The sequence below is a fragment of the Neophocaena asiaeorientalis genome, unplaced genomic scaffold (assembly GCF_003031525.2).
Source record: "Neophocaena asiaeorientalis asiaeorientalis breed wild unplaced genomic scaffold, Neophocaena_asiaeorientalis_V1.1 scaffold118, whole genome shotgun sequence".
In the NCBI taxonomy this organism is placed as follows: domain Eukaryota; kingdom Metazoa; phylum Chordata; class Mammalia; order Artiodactyla; family Phocoenidae; genus Neophocaena; species Neophocaena asiaeorientalis.
In genome coordinates this window covers 13,177,104-13,198,619 of record NW_020175528.1, presented here as the reverse complement: position 1 = coordinate 13,198,619, position 21,516 = coordinate 13,177,104, and the positions used below count along the sequence as shown (strand labels likewise).

The following is a 21,516-nucleotide window of genomic DNA, read 5'->3' as shown; positions in this document are numbered from 1 at the left end:
ATCCCGATTGCAATGGGAATCCACTAAAAGGAAAGGACTTTATTAGACTGGAAAAGCAAAATATTGACTACTTAAGGGACTAATTAGGATGCTACTGAAGTGGTCACTGAAAGACAATGGAGACTTGGGGGGATGGGCTGGATATGAGGGTCAACTGGATATGGTGGTAAGGATGTTTCCCAGTTCTATAAGTCCCACAGTGGAGAAGTAGGAAATGGGAACTCCAGAAGAGATTCACCTTTAGAGAAAAGATTATGAGTTTGGTTTGGGATATACTGAGTTTGAAATGCTTTTCCCATCTACTGAAGCAAGCAAACATCTGCCTCATCTCTCAGCAACTACTGCATGTTCCATATGCACCATTACTAAAGTAATACTGGAATCTATGCAATAGTTTACTGTTCTCTGATTGCTCTAAATACGTAAAGCAGATTATGAGGGTATAGACCCACCTCTGTGGTGTCCTTTAAAGTACTTAGTGTGTGGCACAAAATATATGCAGACGTTGTTGATATACATTCATTCATTCTCACAACAACGTGGGCAATAGCATTAACTTCATTTTACCCAGGATGAGACTGAGGCTTGTTCACTGTCACTCAACTGATGAGTAGAAGCAGCAGGACAGGAACTCAGGCCCCTGGTTCCAATACCACAGGTTCTCACCACTCTACCACACAGCTTCCTGACTTACATTCTTGTTAGTCATTAACTGTAAGGCTCCTGCATTCCTCATGTACATATATGTGAAAAAGAATTTCTAGGTCATCATATCTGAGAAGAGAGGAGAGGGTGCACAGAAACAGCTCCTTGTAAAAGGAAACAACATAAAACTAGTTATAGTGAAAGTCTGTCCTCGGACTTCACAAAAGCTCAACATTTTTAACCCTTTGAGGCAAAGGTCCCAAAACCACTATCAAATTCCAGAAGATGCAAAGCATCTCTCAGAACTGATACTAGGTAGATGCTCTGTTCCCTGCACAGTCATAACGGGGTATAAGCGGAAGCAAACGGGACTAAGAACCAGATCTCTTCCTAGTCCTGGCTGTGTGAAAGTGGACAAGGTACTAAACTCTCCCAGCTTCTAGTTTCCTCAATTATAAAATCTGAAGTTATCCCAGCCAGCTAAAACACTGTATCTGGGTTTCTTCCTCATAGAGAACAGTTTTCTAAGATTGGTACAGTAAATACACTTTTATAAACTGGTCTTGTTTAAATGATCCAATGAGAACTGATGTTTAGAAGAATTGTAAAAGGAAATGCTTTGTAATCAGCCAAGGTGATGTAATTCTGGGTGGTTTTACCTTAGATTTACTTATAGAGGGGCATACCCTTCTTCATTGTTCTTTAAAGGTTGGGAAATCTCAGCATTTCAAAGCATGACAGAAACTACCCTCACCTGCACCACACTCCCGCAGCCCTACAAGCACTGCACCTGGGGCTTCTCCCTTCGTGCCCTTCCAGACCACTGACACTGGATCCATCTATTTACATGAAGTCTGCTAATCTGATTAGGGTTTGAACACCTGGTGAAAGCTGCTTTTATTTTTGAGATCCTTCACAAAAATATCATATGGGTTCAAAATTCTTAGGAGTATGTTTCTGTCAGCCAGGAGAGTTAGATTTCCCCCAAATTGAAACTGGATTAGGAAACAGGAAGTCAGAAATGATATTAAAATGTAGAAATATGGGGAAAAGAACATTAAGTCAAAGGAAACACGACTTAAGATCTAAATGCCAAACTTAATTTTTAACTAAAGGGCTAGAGCTTGCCCTTACTCTTTCTCCACTTTTTGAGGGAGGTGGGGATGGAGCCAGAGTTGAGAAGAATTAAAAATCCCAGAACACTGGTCTGACAAAGTCATCTGCTTACAAAGAATGCCATTAACTTTACTCACTGCTGGTGAATTGAGCTGAGCGCAGAGCTTTGTGCTGTATAATTTGTGAAGAAGTTGTACATTTTTCTCATCTTGAGTTTTTTGTAACTTCAGTTGGATTTCAACTTATAATTGATATTCCACATTGAAACAGCAATAAAAGTCTGGAAAATCAAATGCTTACCTTCCCCATCAAATGTTCCTTGTCCTTTCAGCATTTTTTTCTAAGAAACAAGAAAAGCAAAAAGAGGAAAAGCAAAGCAAACTATGTATGAATGAGCCAAACAGAAAATACAGCTATTTTAAGAAAAAGTATTTTTTTTGTTGCTACATTCATTAGATTTCCAAAGGCATACAGCAGATGATCCCTGGAGTAGTTCACTCGTAACACTACTACAACTCACCAAAAAGGTGAAATAAAATGTACAACATCCCCCATGCTCTGTCAATACAGCTTGAGAATCCTCAAATGACCAGTAGTCCAGCTTATTTCATTACTCATGATTCACCATCACTGTTAAATTGAACTTTGCTATACTTGCAGAGTTGGAGGGGAAAAAAAAGAACACATAAGATATTATGGAACTTCTTTAAGGCCATGGGATCTAAAATAAAACAGGCTTGCTTGTGTATTACACATGTGATATTTATATAGACTCTCTGATTAATCAAGAAAAGATGTGGCTGCCAAAATAAATTCCTGCCCGATTGCTGAGATCTGTCTTGTGTCTGGAGAAGACAGCACACGCACACTCCAAAATCTCCTTCCCTAGTTTTCCCTATTTCTTTATGTCATATTTAGTAATATTTTAATGAGCACAGCTCCTAGGCCTTTATCTGGGAGCAACACCATACCATTCATTGAAACCTGACGTTTTCAGCTACCAACTTGTTAAATGCACTCAAGGATTAAGTGGGCACAAAATGGGAATAAGATACAACCACAGGCAGTGGTGAGAGAAACCAAAAACAGCAAAGATGACAAACTATGTCTTTTGTGATCTGGCAACTGACTTTTAAAATTTACATTTTACCTGAATGGTATTTAGTATGTGATCACCACTGAAAAACATAATTCAGTAATTAAATCACTAGTGTAAGTAATTAACATAATCAATAGGCTCAAGGGAAATCGGTTTTCCTGTATCAGCTGTGATGAATCAGCAACGAATGACTGACATTTCTAAACAAGCACCAGGCAGCGCCACCACATAATCAAGAGTGCAGATCCACGCCCGCCCACCATCCCCTTTTCAGCTACCTGTGTTAAAACTTTTCGGGGCTCACTCAGCCAATACTTAATTTTCTGCGTTTTTTTTCCTCACTTGTCCCCCACTTTTTGCCCGAACTTAGAAAATTAAAACAGTAAGAGTTTCAGTTCCTCCCATGAAGCTGCATTAAACTGGGCTGTGCCTGCCAGCAACAGAACGGGCAAGAGACAAATGTGCACGGGTCTGATCAACAAACCACAGAATTAAAAAATTGGGCTTCCCTGGTGGCGCAGTGGTTGAGAGTCCGCCTGCCGATGCAGGGGACACGGGTTCCTGCCCCGGTCCGGGAAGATCCCACATGCCGCGGAGCGGCTGGGCCCGTGAGCCATGGCTGCTGAGCCTGCGCGTCCGAAGCCTGTGCTCCGCAACGGGAGAGGCCACAACAGTGAGAGGCCCGCGTACCGAAAAAAAATAATAAAAATAAAAATAACAATAACCTCTGGTTTCCTCTGTGCCCTTCCTACCCACCCCCGTCACCTTCACCTGTGGCTTAGTGAACGCCTAACTTGCGACACTCTTGCCCATTCTTACCTTTATCCTTCCCAGGCTGGAAAACTTCTCCTTATCTTCCATTACCACTTTCAGAATAGGCTGGGACATTCTGTTCTTCTTCTTCGAGGTGGTAGGACTGTCAAAATCAACGCCACTGACCACCGCCCTGCGATAGGACGTGGACCTCAAGCCTCTCCGCAGAGAGCCCGGACTGTCCAAGTCGTTCTCCGCCTCGCCCTCGTCCTCTGCGGGGCCCAGGGGCGCTCCAAGGCCCTCCACCATGCTGCGCACCTTAAGCAGCCTCTTGTGGGGCTCCACATTCTGACTGTTGGATTTACTTATCTTAATTTCCGAGGCCAGACTCTTCGGAATGATCTGCTGTTTCCCCACTTTGAGGGCGGCGGGGCTGTTTGTGCTCAAAACCACTGAAGGATTCTCCAGGAGCTCGTTCTCCTGTGAGGGAAGCCTTTGGAGGGGGAGTTTTTGCTCCAAAGACCTTTTGTGGGGCGCGGGAGAGAGTCTCGAAGGTCCCCGCTCAGGGTCCTTAGCCATCTGGCCGGACAGCGAACGCGCGCCTGGGGAGGCGGTATTAGGGATAAGCGCACTTGCAACAGGCGAAAGCAGGGGGCTGGCGGGGAATCCGGCCCTGTCCCCCTCGGGGCTGCAGGGGGCAGACGCATGAGGAGTCCGCGGGCGGTGCAGCGGCAGCTGCGCGGGCGAAGTCGCAGTGCCGTTCGCTGGGGATTTGGGGTAGCCGCCCGACGCCGCTCTGGGTTCCTGGGGTGACTTGGGCCGTCGAAGCCGAGGAGAAACAGCCCTGTACTCCGGGGAGACGGTCCTCCCATTGGTCACCAACCTCCGATGGGCGCACAGAAGCAGGGGGCTCCTCTGGATCGTCCTGCCGTCGGAGGCGGTGGGCACCTGGGCCGGAGTCTGCGCCGCGGGGGGCGTTCCTCGGTCCTCCACCGGGAAATCCGTGATCAGCAACCCGCTGGGGCTCTGGTAGGACTGGGGCCTCGGCTTGCTCCGGCCCAGCAGCTGGGACTGAGGGGTTGAACGCCTCCGCCACAAAGGGGTTAAGCTGTTGCTGGAAAAATCTACTTCGGTCTTGCCGTCCATAGCAGAGCCTCGGGCGTCAGCCCCGGGGTGGGGCGGGGGGGGTGGGGGAACAGCACCCAGTGAGTCTTGCCTAAAGAGGAAAGAAGTCATGAAACTTCGCCGCCGGACAACGAGGCACGCCTTGCTGACACACGCGCTCTGAGCCCGGGGATCACCCGGCTGCCGCGCGGGACACAACTGCGCGTCAATTACCCGCCCTTTCTGGGGCAAAAACTGCGCCCACCGCGCCGAGCAGTCCAGTACAGATATCTGGGCTATGCCCAGGCGGATTAATCCAATCACCTCCGCGTCTTTCCCGCGCCCAAAGACCACGCGCACGGAAAGAGACAGCCACCAATTCGCCGGGTGCAAACTGATGCACAAGAAGCTTGGGACGAGTTCAGCTTTCTCGGGAAACTCGCCGCGGGACGCTCCCCTCCTCCGCCAGCCAGCCGCCCGCCCCCGTCGTTGGTTCCCTAGCGCTCTAGCTGCCCGTCTCCCAGGCGGATTTACCTTAAGGGCTTTGCAGAGGCCAAGGCCAAAGAGCACCCACCGCCCCGTGGGTGGCCCGGGTCCCAGACCGAATCGCGGCAGCAGGAGCTCTGGAGAGCTCTGCAGCCGACCAGGCGTCGGCTCCGCCCCTAAGCTTGACCCCGCCCTCAGCCTTGGCCACGCCCGGGCCCGCCTCAGTCGCAGCCATCCTGGCGCAGCTGCCCTCCTGGCCGGTTCTCTTGTTAAAAAACACTAGCGCACCTGGGCTAGGTGCCGAGCTACCGGGTTCCGGGCCGCGAGGTGCGGGAAAGGGGCGGCGTGGGAGCTTCGAGCGCGCAGGTCCGTTGCCTGGAGCACAGCGTGGGAACGAGCGTGGGAGCCCTGCCAGAATGTAATTTACGAAGCCCTGGGCCCCCCGGGGATCTCCCCGGTAGAAACCCGGAATGCCGAGCAGAGTAGGGTCTGTGAAATGCGTGAGCTGGAGCGGGTAGCTCTGAACGCAGAAAGCCAGACGCCTCTCAGCATTCAGGTTGTCTTAAAACACAAATCCGATGCCTTGCTCCCCTGCTTAAAATATCTTACAGACTGATAAGTTTTCTTGTTTGTGCCTGGAGTATTTCCGGAGGTATACTTACAGCCAGCTCGGGGGAGGGGAAACTGGGTGCCTAGGAAACTGGAGGGAGGGAGTGTTTTCATTCAATAATCTTTGTATCTTGTATACTTTGGATTGCGAATGTTACCTATTAAAGGTAAACGCAATTTAAATTACAAAAAAAAAGCTTATTGGTTTCTAAGCATACACAGAATAAAACTCAAAATCCTCTCCATAGCTTATGAGGCCCTACAGGAAGTGCTTACGTCTGTAGCCCAGTCTTTTCCCCGCAACACTTGTTCCTTCAGTGTTTTTAAGCCACACCCACTTCAAGTTTGACAGCCTCAGAATCTTCCCTTTTGGTCCTCCTTGACCTTCTGACCTGTCACTCCATCAGAGAGGCCTTCCCTCTTGAATCAGATTATGGCTTATTTATTTTCCCAGCCACCTGTTCTCTTCCTTTTCTCCACTTGCCACAATACGCAAATATATTTAATCATGTATTCATTTTTGTTTATCTGTTTTATCTTCTTTTGACTGAAAGCTGCAAGAGGGCAGGGGCCATGTTTCTTTATTACCCCCTCTGTATTCCAGGCATATAGAGGGCACTTAACAAATATTTGTTGAATGAACGAATGAATGAATGAGAGGAGTGATGTGAGGACAATGGCCAACTGCCCCAGGGTGCTCCATTGCCAAGTGGTAGAAAGTTGGTTGTGTCCTGGACAAGTTCCAGCTATGTGGGAAGCATAAGGCAAAGTTGAGAAGACAGATGATTTTTAGACCATAAGATCTGTATAATTAATTCTGTTAGCAAGACATACGGGCTGTTCTCCAAGTTCTCTTTTTTGGCATTCACGCATTCAGTAAGGATGTATCGAGCACCCACTGAATGCTCCTGTTTGCCCTGGACAGGTTGAATGTGATGGCCAAAAATATTAAGAGGCAATCTCTGGGTGGTGGTGAGATGAAGCCTGATGTTTTTCATGCTTATTTATACTTTGCTATACTTTCCAAATACTGTACATTAAATATATGTTACTTTGATCTGAGATATTTTTGTAAACTAGAAGAAATGGCATCAAAACATTTATAAGAAATTTTTCTAAAAAAAGAAATTTACCAAATATTTTGGTTGGAAGAAATATGGCTGCTTACATACTTATACCTACCCACTTTTTAATATAGGACATTTTCTATACTAACCCATATTACTTTTATATTGGAAAATATAATACATTTAATTTTAAAAGTGCTTAGCTAATGACAAATGAAATGTTACCTAATTCAGAATGCAGTTTGTGACTTACGTTAAGAAGTTGTAAATGGTGATGTGAGAAGCTAGCTTCTCTTCAAATTATGTTGGTTCTGAAAACAAGCCTAACTGATAATTGTGAAGAAATCGCAGGATCTCCCTACCTCATTCCTAAGCAACAACATAATACCCACCAAAACAAGAACAACGACAAAACACCAAGCTCTGTTCCTTCACTAAGGGAAGCTTGGAAATTCACAGATCTACTGCCCATTTTAGCCTCCATTCAATTTACCACATCTATTCAAATCTAGGACATCTTTGATTGTATGTACCACTGAGAAAGACAAAGAGCTGCGAATTAAACTATGACACAATGTGTTGTCACATAGGATCTTTTTAATACTTACTGAAACAGTGCTTTTAGACTTAGGTATAAATTTTTCAGTAATGTGCATATTTAGAAAAGGAAAATATAAGCAAAATAAATTGATTAAAGTATTTCTACAAATTCTGTACACAGAGTCTAATTCTCCTGAATCCCTTTTCACACAGAGCATCAAGAAGTGTGTTTTTCCACACAATATCATTGATAATATAGCATTTCTTAAAAGGATGTCCTAGCCTTGTCTCTGAGATTTGCTTCCTAGCTAGACACTCATTCTTCAAGTTTGATGCTGGCATAATCCTATTTGACTAAAAGCATAGTTTTCTTGTTCATCTGAATCATATGTCACTACAACCTATGTAGCCTCTCTATTAATGGCCAGAAGGAAGTTTCTTTTTTTTTTTTATGGTACGCGGGCTTCTCACTGTTGTGGCCTCTCCCGTTGCGGAGCAGGGGCTCCGGACGCGCAGGCTCAGTGGCCATGGCTCACGGGCCCAGCCGCTCCGTGGCATGTGGGATCTTCCCGGACTGGGGCACGAACCTGTGTCCCCTGCATCGGCAGGCGGACTCTCAACCACTGCGCCATCAGGGAAGCCCCAGAAGGAAGTTTCTGACAAACAAGTTCCAGGCCTTCACTATTGACCTGTGTGATACATGAATTGGTTATATTAGCCTCTTGTTGTTTTGGAATTTCTTTCATCTAATCTGACACATCTGGCAATCTCTCCTGCCTTCAACTGCATTTCTTAGCGTATGGCTTTGACAAATGTAGTATTAAATTGCACAGAACTCAGTAAAATGATGAAATTCGAGTAGTTATAACCATGTTCACAAATACCAAGGCAATGCCAACTATATCAGGACTGCCACCTGGCCATTGGCTGTTTCTTTAATAGTAAGACACATCCCAGTTTCAGAGATGTTACAATGTGAGACCAAAGTACTTCTTAGAATTGGAGAAATACAGTATGTTAAACTATTAGGAATGATACATTCCACTGGTAAATTCTGATGGTATATATTTTTAATGAAAAAATTTTAATTTCTTCCCAGTTTTACTGAGATATCATTGACATATAACATTGTAGTAGTTTAAGGTGTACAACATGATTTGATATACATATATACAAGTAAGTCCCGTACATACGAACGAGTTCCATTCCGAGAGCGCGTCCATAAGTCCAATTTGTTCGTAAGTCCAACAAAGTTAGCCTAGGTACCCAACTAACACAATCAGCTATATAGTACTGTACTGTAATAGGTTTATAATACTTTTCAGACAAATAACACATAAAAAAACAAACAAAAAATAAAGAAAACGTGTTTAATCTCACAGTACAGTACCTTGAAAAGTACAGTGGTACAGTACACCAGCTGGCATCCAGGGGCTGGCATCGAGTGAACAGGCAAGAGTTACTGACTGGAGGAGGGAGACGAGGTGGGAGATGGTAGGGCTGAAGGATAATCAGCAATAGGAGATGGAGGGCAAGCTGCAAGTTCACTCATGCCTGACATTGATGGAACACACGTTCACATCTGAAAGTTCACAACTTGAAGGTTTGTATGTAGGGGACTTACTGTATGGTGAAATGATTACCACAATGAGTTTAGTTAATATCCATTACCTTGCATAGTTACAAGTTTTTATTCTTGTGATGAGAACTTTTATGATCTACTCTCTTAGCAACTTTCAAGTATACAACACAGTATTGTTAACTGTAGTCACCATGCTGTACATGACATCCCAGAACTTACTTTTCTTATAACTGGAGGTTTGCACCGTTTGACCACCTTCACCCATTTCCCCCCAATGACATACTGAACTATTAAAATATTCAGGTATAATACAGGGTCTTAGAGGCTGAGATACCAATTATTGCTACATTTACTAAACAAATTTGCACTTATCACCAATTATGTGTCTGGAATAATAATTAGGCTAATTTTAAAGTGCAATTTGCTAACTAGTGTTATTACCTTGAAGTTAAATCTCATGCATTCTTTTTTTTTGGCCACACCATGAGGCTTGCGGGATCTTAGTTCCCAGACCAGGGATCGAACCCAGGTCCCAGCAGTGAAAGCACAGAGTCCTAACCACTAATACTTATTGGGTGCATTTAAGCGCCAAGCACTGAGCCAAGCCTTCCTGAAGTTTATAACTTGCTGATTAACAACATCTGAAACATTAAAATAAAAAATTAAGGCACCTAAACTGAGTAAGGTGTATGATTAGCTCTCTGTTCTCTGAAAGCCTCTGTGAAGGAGTCTGGGTAGAAGTGGATCAGAAGAATAGATAGAACATCACGAGATAGAGAAGAAGAGAAGGACATCTGAGAGACATGTCCCAGCATGAGCAGAAACATGGGGGCATGGCTTGGGAACTAATATTTATTAAGTGCCAACTATATTGCAGGAACTAATTTAATCTCAAATTAATCCTGTCTCCACTTAAATAATGAAGAAGCTGAGGCTCTAAAAGCTCTTCTCATACTGCTGGAAAGTGGTTGAGTCATAATCCTAACTCAGATCTGTCAGGCTCCAGAGCCCGTGAGCTCCACATACCAGAAACTAAAATCACAAGAACAGGGAATTGGCATTTAGAAGTTGTGGGAGATAGATTTGGCTAAATGTGGGGAGAATAGGATGTGGTGTGTTACATAAACTGAGGGGTCTGGATTTTACTTAGATAACATCTGACACTCTCTGAAAGTATTATATTTAAACTTTGCTATCTTTTAAAACAATAAATCTGATAACACCAGTCTCAGAGATAAAATAAATAAATAAAAATAAACAGATTTGTTTGTGCATTAAAAAAATCCACCTAAGCCCATAAAATCTGAGGGAAATCTTCTCTTGGAAGGAAATTACAGAAAAATATTTAAATATATACATAACAGACAAAGCGTTATATCAACATCACTCACAAATCTATAAGGAAAAGATAACAGTAGAAAAATGAGCAGAGTGAGAATACAAATTTTAGAGGAGACACAAGTGCCTTCTATACATTAAAACACACTCAGGCCCAATAGTAATAACAAAATTAAAACAGTAATGAGATCATAGTTTTTCATCCATTAGATCAACAAAGATTAAAAAAAAAAAAACACTGTTGGTAAAAGTGCAGGCAAAAGAGGGTTCTGACTCATTCATGGTAACAATGTAAACAACCTTTCTGAAGAGCAATTAGATGATACTTAATCAAAACCTTGAAAACAGGCAAATCTTCAACCTAGTAATTCCATACACAGGAAATAATCCTGAGGAAATAATCTTTGATGTGTAAAAAGAAGTATATTGTTCAAAGATGTCCTTCAAAGCATTTCTTATGGTGGCAAAAGATTAGAAGCAGACTTTATCATTAGAAGACGCACTAGTAGGGCTTCCTTGGTGGCACAGTGGTTTAAAAAAAAAAAAAAAAAAAAAAAAAAAAAGAAGACTCACTAGTAAATCATGTAAAATGCAACCACCAAAAATTATAGTGTAGATATATAATTACTCATACAGAAATTCAAAACATGATAAGTGGGGGAGAAGAGCTACTTTTAAACACATTATGCAGAATGTCCTACTTTGAGGTTTTTTTAAAATTTATTTATTTATTTATTGGCTGTGTTCGGTCTTCATTGCCGCATGCAGGCTTTTCTCTAGCTGTGGAGAGCGGGGGTTACTCTTCGCTGCAGTGTGCGAGCTTCTCATTGCGGTAGCTTCTCTTGTTGCGGAGCATGGGCTCTAGGCTCACAGGCTTCAGTAGTGTGGCTTGCGGGCTCTAGAGCGCAGGCTCAGTAGTTGTGGCGCACAGGCTTAGCTGCTCCACAGCATGTGGGATCTTCCCGGACCAGGGATCAAACCCATGTCCCCTGCATTGGCAGGTGGATTCTTAACCACTGTGCCACCAGGGAAGTCCCGAGTTCTTTAAAATGCAAATAGCTATGTGTAAATACTTAATACTGAGATTTGTAATATTCAAAACGTTAGCATGTCCACCTCTGGTAACAAAATTAAAGGTGGTATTTCAATTATACTTTGCTGTGAAACAAACCACCTTACCACTTAGAGGCTTAACATAGCAAATTTTATTATTTACTGTTCCTCACCATTCTGTGGGCTGGTGTGGTGTGTCCTTCTGCTTCTCCTGCAGGTCTCCCGGGGCTCTCACACGTTGCTGCTGCCAACTGTGGGGTAGGCTGGATTGGAAGGGCACACAGAGCCTCACTCACTCGTCCGACGGTTGGTTGGTGCTGGCTCTTAGGTGGGGCTCCTCAATTCTCCCTTTCTCAGATCTTAAATATCCTGGACAGGCTTAGTATCCCTGGTACAATGAAGTGATGAGTCTAAATGACAAAGAAAAAATCTGGAAAGGATATTTGAAAAAGAGGTTTTGAGAATTGATTAGTTCTCACTGGGAAAAAAAGGTCTTAAAAAAAGACTTTCTAAATAAATGGTTCTGATGAACCTAGGGGCAGGACAGGAGTAAAGACACAGACGTAGAAAATGGACTTGAGGACACGGGAAGGGGGAAGGGTAAGCTGGGACAAAGTGAGAGAGTAGCATTGACATATATACACTACCAAATGTAAAATAGATAGCTAGTGGGAAGCAGCCGCATAGCACAGGGAGATCAGCTCAGTGCTTTGTGCCCACCTAGAGGGGTGGGATAGGGAGGGTGGGAGGGAGACGCAAGAGGGAGGAGATATGGGAACATATGTATATGTATAGCTGATTCACTTTGTTATACAGCAGAAACTAACACAGCATTGTAAAAAAATTATACTCCAACAAAGATGTTAAAAAAAAGAGAGACTTTCTTACAGCTCTTATAATAATGATTTATATATTACCCTGTGTTTTTTAAAACGCTTTTTTGAGCACTTACAATATACCAGACCCTCGTTGAACTGCTTTGTGTTAAATGACTTAACCATCACCACAATCTTATGAGGTAGAAACTACCACTGTCTCCAGTTTATGGATGAGGAAACTAAAACGCAGAGAGGTTAAGTAACCACGCAGTCTTGCTCCAATCTGCCTCATAACTATTACACCATTATATTGATTTTATTTGTGATTCCATTATTCATTTATATTCATCTTTTTCACAAATAAAATGTAAGCGCCCCATTGTCAGTTTTTTCTCTATCTCCTATAGGTCTTCAGTAATGAACAGATTGATCAATTAACGTCCCGAGGAACAGCAGGCAAACCAAGGGAGGTCATCCAATCAGGAAGAGAAACGCTAAAGCCTTAGAAAGGAAGAGTTTCTGAGAGGAAAGTCAGATCAGTAGTCCTGTTTGTCAGCTAGTATTTATTTGGCTCCTGGCTGGTAGCAGGCTCTGGGCTCACTGTAGATACAGTAGTAAAGAAAGTAGGTATGACAAGCCCAGATGGCATCTAACGCTAGCCATGTTGCTCATTTAGTGCCCTTTCAACCAGCCCCTCCCGTCTTGGTGGGCATAAAAGCCAACATGCAGGGCTTCTGGAGAAAGCAGTCAGCGTGAAAACTTAGTACAGGCACCTAACTGCAAGTGTGGGAATTTTGACAGGAAAAGGGAGGAGAGAAATAGGACAGTTGCTGGAGGGAAAGGGAGAAATAAGTGGCTTTATTTCAAGACCAGGGACACTTGGCTGAAAGTCAGGCAGCTGGGTTTTCAGTTTGTGTCTGCCACTTTCCAACTGTGGGAATGAGGACACTTCATCTTGAAGACCGTAGTTTCTTCAACTGCAAAATGAAATTGTTCCCCCTCCTCAGCACAGCTTGAGAAACAGTGGTTCAATTAGAATAATTTGGATGAGGCCAGTCCAGTGGCTGGGGAAAATGGGACACAGAAGTGGGGCGGGGAGCGGAGGAGATCTGACAGATGACTGTACAAAAACGAATTCCTAATTAACTCTTCCCCTATCTTGAACAGCAAATAATTAGAATAAAGTTGTCCTTTAGGCTACTGTCTCCTACTCTAGCCTAAAGAAAAAAGATCATAATGAGAAAAGGATTAGATCTTGTTGAAAATGGTTCAGAGGACTCTTCTCGACAGGACCTAAGGAAACGGTGACATTTGTTCGAGAGGAAGGGCTTCCTTCTTGCTGCCAGTTTTTTCCAGCAGCATCCAATCTGCTAATTCACAACTGCAGGAAGAATGATTTACATCTGATCTATTGACCCTCCAGTGATACTGTGTTTTGAGGGGGAAGCTCTCCATTGAACTAGAGTGATTAAGATCCCAGGTAAACCACAAGGTCAGGTGGAGAGTGACTCCCTGAACTGGTCAGGCCCCAGAAGCTCCTGTTCACTGTTGTTCTTTGAATTGTAGGGATGACATAAGCAACTGAGCAGCCAGTTTCTTCAATGGGTTCTAGTCTGAGGTCACTGCATGGCTTGGACAGACCCTTCACCTCTTTATTTTTTTTAAACATCTTTATTGGGGTATAATTGCTTTACAATGGTGTGTTAGTTTCTGCTTTATAACAAAGTGAATCAGCTATACATATACATATGTTCCCATATGTCTTCCCTCTTGCGTCTCCCTCCCTCCCACTCTCCCCATCCCACCCCTCCAGGCTGTCGCAAAGCACCGAGCTAATATCCCTGTGCCTTGCGGCTGCTTCCCCCCAGCTATCTACCTTACTACGTTTGTTAGTGTGTATATGTCCATGACTCTCCCTTCACCTCTTTAAACAGTAGTTTCCTTGCTGGTTTGGTATTTTATTTATTTGAATTTTATTTTATTTATTTTCTTACACATAAGGTTCTTATTAGTTATCCATTTTATACATATTAGTGTATATATGTTAATTCCAATCTGGTATTTTTTTTCTTTTAAACTTTTAATACATTTATGTGGTATTAAAATTGGGGTTGTACAAAAGTAAAAATTATCCCCTGCTCTTGTCTCTAATTTCCCACTTGGCCCTCTAGAGGCATTCACTGTTAACAGTTTGTGTATTTTATAAATTTTCAGATTTATGGTGGGACATAAACAAGCATATATATCCCCACATACACTAGACACCCATATACACACTAGTATCCTATAACGGGGTTCTTATCATTTACGTGGGATACCATTCTATACCAGTACTTATAGAGCCACCATATATTTTTCTAACATCTGCATAGCAGTAGGTAGAATCAAATGGAATTGCCATTTTTATAAGTCAAGAAGAGTCAAACACCAGCAATTTCATATGGTTCCACCTAATTGTACATCATTTATTAGCAAATTTAAACATTTAAATTATTTCTTCACAAAATCTGAGCACCAATTAAGAAAAAAGGTTCCTTTTAGTTCTAAATTTCCGTAATTCTTTGCTTTGTTCCCATTCTTCGATGCCTGGGACAGGTAAGATAGTAAAAGAGAATACTTTATTAAACAAAGATACAGGTATGGTTTAATTCTGCTTTGTATAATTAGAAGTCTGCTCTTAATACAATCTTAATGGTGAAATATGGTGAACATGCTCTAAGGAGAGTTGTGTTCTTTTTTGGGGAAACTGGGTTAGGGGTGATATCATCACTAATTTCCCTTGGTGATAATTTCCCAGTGTCTATGCCCCCTTCTTTTCTGTCCTTTTCTGGACCCTGTCCTTTCTCTGAATTATCAAAATGGTATGTAGAATCATAACTCTTGTTTATGAAGTTTGTTAAGTAATTTGAACAAACAGCTGTCTGACTAGGCCACACTGTTCCTTTTGTATGAAGTATTTGGTGTTTGCAAGAGAAGTCAAGATAAAAAAAAATTCTGCTGTGTGCCCTCCATTTTCCAGGTAAAACTGTATCAGGAATCATGTGGGGATACTTAAAACTGGCCGATATTTTCAAGTTTTCTCCTGCCCAGATTTGTTTGGAAGAAATCCAGTCTTACCTATCTCAAAAATTCAGCAGGGACAAGCAGCTGAACTAAATTAAACCCGTGATTATTAAATTCTGTGTTTACCTAGACATTCTGGCATTTGATTTAAAAGACAAAGCTTTTTAGAAGGGTTATTTAAATTCAGTTTTGCTACAGATTTTAAATTGGAAGAAAAATGGTAACAGAGTAAAGCTCTATAAAACATACCCGTTTGGGCTCATTACCAAGCTACTCTCACCAAGCAGTACTGACAGAGTTTGAAAAATGTTTTCCAGAGTTGAGATCCGCCACCTAGCAACCACTTTGAAAAGCTTCCTGTGCAGGCCCAAGACTACTCAAAATGCCCAGTTTTAAAATTGGTGGGTGTTTTGCTGTGCGTGGGCCACAGTCATTGAAGGGAGGATTAGAACTTTGTTTTTAGGGCAAAGACATGCAGATGAGAAGAATTGTTTAATTTAACTGCTCAACTGGGTTTTGGAATAGAGTTGGCAGATTAAATACAAATTAATGATTGCCCCAGACATGCTGCACTAAAAATTATTTGCTGTTTCTCGGAAATTCAAATTTGACTGTGCAGTCTGTATTTTTACTTGTTCAATCTGTCAACTCAGTTTTGGAGAGAATTTTGTAGTACAGAGTGGGGGAATATTTATAGAATATACATCACATATATTCACTTGATCCCCCAAGGCTACTGATGTTATGGATCTAAAGTACCTTTCCCAGAGCACTGGCTATTGGACCTAGCAGGGAGCCTGAAGCATAAGAGGCCACAGGTAGGGCGGGAGCTAACAGAAGGGGACAAGGAATCAACCCAATGTTACACCCTGGGAAGCTAAACTGAGGGGAGGACAGGCAAAGGAAGGGGCTAGCTGTGCAGGAGCAGGTCTCACAGGGTGGAATGGTGCCAGGTGAGGAGGGGGCACTGCCTAAACATCTGGAGGAAGGGGGAGTGGTGTGATGTCAGCATTCATTTCATTTTTAAGAAACAGAGGAGGGGAAGTAAAGCCCTCTATGTAAATGTGCCCTCTGAAGCTTGGGCTGAGATGGAAGAGGTGCAACCTGGGATCCCATAGAGGTCACTGCCACCTCCACGCAGCGTCCAAACAATCCTTAGGTCGCTTAAAGCAGCCTGGAGAGCCAGCCTGGGGCTGAGAGGCTTTGTCAAGACCCTGCCCTTCCAGCTTCACCTGGCCCAGTTCTGAGCTTGGGAGAGGCTGTCACTTTGTCTTCAATCCAGATCACAGCCCCCATCCCCACCCCAGAAATCTGCAGCCTCTGCTTGTTAACCCAGTGGCACAAAATAGTTAAAACAGAATGCATTTGTATTTCCTATGTGATTGCACATTATCGAACATCTCCTGAAGGACACATAAGAAACTGCTAAATGGGGTGTGGAGAAAAGGGAACTCTCCTACAGTGTTGGTGGGAATGTAAATCAGTGGAGCCACTATGGAGAATAGTAGGGAGGTTCCTTAAAAAACTAAAAATAGGGCTTCCCTGGTGGCGCAGTGGTTGAGAGTCCGCCTGCCGATGCAGGGGACACGGGTTCCTGCCCCGGTCCGGGAAGATCCTACATGCCGCGGAGCGGCTGGGCCCGTGAGCCATGGCCGCTGAGCCTGTGCTCCAAAACTGGAGCGGCTACAGCAGTGAGAGGCCCGCATACTGAAAAAAAAAACAAAAAAAAAAACTAAAAATAGAACTACCATATGATGCAGCAATCCCACTCCTGAGCATACATTAGAGAAAACTCTAATTCAAAAAGATACACGCACCCCATTGTTCATAGCAGCACTATTTACAATAACCAAGACGTGGAAGCAACCTAAGTGTCGTGGACAGATGAATGGATAAAGAAGATGTGGTATGTTTATACAATGGAATATTTTACTCAGCCATAAAAGAATGAAATAATACCATTTGCAGCAACATGGCTGGACCTGGAGATTATCATACTAAGTGAAGTAAGTCAGAGAAAGACAAATATCATATGATATCACTTATATGTGGAATCTAAAAAAAGTGATACAAATGAACTTATTTACAAAACAGAAACAGACTCACTGATGGACGTAGGAAACAAACTTATGGTTACCAAAGGGGAAAGGGGTGGAGGGATAAATTAGGAGTTTGGGATTAACACACACACGCTACTATATATAAAATAAACAACAAGGTCCTACTGTGTAGCACACGGAACTATATTCAATATCTTGTAATAAACTAGAATGGAAAAGAATATATATACATACTGAATCATTTTGCTGTACACCAGAAATTAACACAACATTATAAATCAACTATACTTCAATTAAAAAAAAGAAAGAAACTGATAACTGTGGCTACCTGGGGGGAGAGGACTGGAGTATGGCAGTGGTGGGGCGGGGTTTTGAATGGAGGTATATTTGCTCCCATTCCTTGCATACTCATTGATTTTATTTTCCTATGTGTATATATTACTGACTCAAAATAAAAATTTAAATGTGATGACTATGATAAATTCAGTCCAGAATCTGACTCATGTTTCAACTTGCATCTTTGATTTAAGATGACTCATGACAATAAGGTGTTTTAAAATAAATGCCTTTATATACTGTCTCTGTTAAAGAGGCCTGGGATCTGACATTTCAGCATACTTTCTGGAAAATTTGCTGCTGAAATCAATGACAAATTAACCCTCGACAGAAAGATTTGCTTATCTTTTTAAATGTTTACTCTGAGTTCGGTGCCATGTTGTTTTTACATAGAGGTATGTAAAGCTCAAAATGAAAACCTGATGGAAACTAAATCAGTCTTTTATATCTTTTTTTAAAAAACAAAAGCAATACTGAATCCCACCTTGTAAGTTCTGTTAGGCCAGGTGTCTGTCTCTTTTGTTCGGTAGTGGATCCCTAGGACCTAGAGCCGTTCACGGCACATATCACATGCTCAATAAACAGTTGTTGAATGAAGCAATACATGATCAATATAAAAATTCAAGCATCACAGAAAAATATGGTACAGAATGTCAATTTCCTCTAATCTCTTTCCTCCCAATTATCAGTTATTCTAGTCGCTTAAAAATAAAAGAACAAATCATTTACTTCTTAAGGAGTAAAAGTGTCATCATAAGTATGTTTTTTAAAAAGTTAATTGAATGATATCATAGAGAATGAAAAGACAAGCAACAGAAGGCAAGAAAATGTTTGTAACAGATAGTAACTGGCAAAGGACTAGTACCCAGAATATGTAAAGAACTCGTTCCAATCAATTAGAAAAACTGGCAAAATACTTGAACACACATCTCATATCAGAGGAACTCCTAATGGCCAAAATCATATGAAAAGTACTCTCTCATTTAATCGTGAGAGAAATGAAAATTAAAACCACACAGTCAACAGATGGACAAAAACGTTGAAGTCTCACGATACTAAACGGCAACGAGTATCCTGAGCAACCGGAACGCTCATATATGGTCTGTGAGTGTGGAAATTGCTTAACTCTGTGTAGATAACTCCACGACATTATCTTCCAAAGCTGAATATACAGCAATTCCACCCCTAGGCATGCAAGAGAAATTCATTAACACAGCAAACTTGAAACGGGCCGAAATTGAAAACTACCCAATTATCTGCCAGCGGAAGATGGCTCTGAAAATATGGCAGAGTCCTACCACGGACTTCTACACAGCAGTGAAAACGAACAAAGGGCATCTTCAGGCGACGTACAGTCATCATAAAGTTTTACTATGATTTCCCTAGGGGATCAGCAGATGACTTCAGCGGACAGACTCCTCTAGCAATTCAGAAACGCCCCAGGGCTGGAACAGATCCATGTAGACAGCCAGCTCCACCCGAGGGCTGAAGGGTCATGGGGGCTCGGCGAGGGGAGGAGAGGTTCATGTAACGTCACTAAAGGGGTTTGTGGGTAAAGGGTAGACTGTGAAGCCAGGAAAACCTTCTGACAGTGACATGAAGTCCCTGACATAGAGATCAGAGGGCAAGTCTGGGGCTGAGGCTGCCAGAGCCTCTACTGGGGTCTGTGCCCTGGGGCTCTCAGGCCTGGCTGTGTGAGTTTTGCTGAGATGGGGATTCTCGAGCACCTTGGTAAGCATAGGCTGCAGAAACGTCAGACTAAGGAATCCACAGCAGCAGGAGCTCTGGGTCGGTTGTCTGTGGCCTGGGGTCATTGCTGCTGTTCTTAGGATTGCTGCTGCCTCTGCCACTGAAGATCTTAGGCCCGGTTGTTCTTGAAACACATATGAATTTGTGGTCAACTCAGGTTGTGTTTCAGACATACCTCCCTTCTTTATAAGTTGGCTCTCTCATCTTCTCTGACTATTTCCTTAACTCCTGTTGCTGTCTCCTGCTGTAGTGGTGTGTTCCTGGCCCTGCCTTCTTTTCGTAACTACTGTGTGATCACGTACCTCTCTGTCATCTGTGACATCGGCTCCTTCCTCCTAGACTCATGAGTTCCAGAGGTGCTCTCATCCTTCACTACTGCCACTTATGCCTGTTGTCATCAGTTTGTTCTGAAGAATCACCATGAGTTTGCTCTACAAACATGAAGAACTGTGAATTTTAGGGGGTTTCTATGAAGGGGTGGAGATGGAGTTTGTACTTGTGAAAAGATAATCAAAATCTGAGCTCCATCATTTTCTAGCTGAGTCTCTGAGGAAGTCCCTAAATCTCTCTGAACTTTATTTCCTTATCTTTAAGTGGTGCTAATAATACCAGCTGTGACAATCCCCAGATCAAATGTAAATATGGAATTAGAAAATGCTTGTGGGAAAGACTCTGGAAACTCTATACAAAATAAAGACAGACATTTTATTACTGATTCACAGGGGCAGAATTCTCAAAGGCTAGTGCACATATGAATCACCTGAGAAGAATTTTCAAAACATGCAAGGTCAGCTCCTGCCTAGGCCACCATGGTCTTCTGGTCTCCAGAGGATTTTCATTTTGTTGTCTGGGTCAGTGCCCATGAATCTGTATTTTATAAAGTATTCAGGTGAGTGTAATGCAGGTCATCCTTTGACCTCACTCTGAGAAAACACTGGTTTCACTTTAGGTAATAATAACTATTTCATATACATATATTATTTGTTCAAAGAAATTCCTAGCATTTCCAGATGAACAGAGGGGACATCGAGTATCAAGTTAGGGATGCTATAGGAGTTCTCTGGGAAAACTGGAAAACTTTCTTGATGGCATGATAAATAGAATTTGAATAAGCAAAAAGAGGAGGTTTTTCCTGGCCAAAGGTCTAACGTGTGTATACATTTATACAATATATGTGTGTGTGTATATATATATATATATATATATATATATATATATATACACACACCATGAGCTAATTGTTTATATTCTTTTTGCATTTTAATGTTGGCTGGTTAATCCTTTCCTTATTGAATATGAGCTACTTGCATATCTAGAAAAATAGTCCTTTGCTGATTATATATTTTATAATATTTTTCCAGCTTGTTGTCTTTTCACTGTCTATGTACTCATTGCTTTACTGATCCAAATAAAAGGTTTCAGTATTTTCTTTTATGTCATAATTTAAAAGGTCTATCCCATTCTATGATTATTTTAAAAAATTACCCACGTTTTCTTCTGGGCAGTAATGGCCAGAGGGCATATCTTATAGTCGGTGTTTTGGCACTAGTCATAGGGACCTCAGCAAATATGGTTTCTTTCCCTTCTTTCCACTTAAGTTCTATAATCACTGAATCAGTTGCTTTATTTATAGTAACTCTTAATTTTACCACCTCATCAGATGTTACTGTCTGAACTTTACTATGAGACCTAGAGAAGTCTTAAAATGAACAGGAGTCTCCTTCTTTCCCTATCCTCTGAGTTTCAATAGCAGAAGACTTGCCTGGTTTTCGAAAGCTGTAAAAGTTAATGATGAAACTGCTTGAACCACACTTTTTGGAGGGTAGTTTTTTTTTTTTTTTTACATATTTATTGGGCTATAATTGCTTTACAATGGTGTGTTAGTTTCTGCTTTATAACAAAGTGAATCAGTTATACATATACATATGTTCCCATATCTCTTCCCTCTTGCGTCTCCCTCCCTCCCACCCTCCCTATCCCACCCCTTGGAGGGTAGTTTTTTATATTCCTTTCAGTATTACTCAACTACTTGGATTTTATAGCTTTTCTTGAGTCAGTCTTTGTTTCTGTATTTTCCTAGATTCGCTTTTTCCTTAAT

At 42.2% G+C, this 21,516-nt stretch overlaps 1 protein-coding gene across 1 annotated transcript in view; it reads right to left on the bottom strand.

The window, feature by feature from the left end:
- Positions 1 to 4,759, bottom strand: part of ARHGEF26 (Rho guanine nucleotide exchange factor 26) — a 148,176-nt gene extending 143,417 nt beyond the window's left edge. Inside the window, exons 1-2 of the mRNA XM_024769139.1 lie at positions 3,680 to 4,759; positions 2,062 to 2,101 (exon numbers count right to left, since the gene is read on the bottom strand). Of these exons, the coding sequence (XP_024624907.1) occupies positions 2,062 to 2,101; positions 3,680 to 4,759 (1,120 nt within the window). The remainder of the gene's footprint in view (positions 1 to 2,061; positions 2,102 to 3,679) is intronic.
- Between the last annotated feature and the right edge of the window lie 16,757 nt (positions 4,760 to 21,516).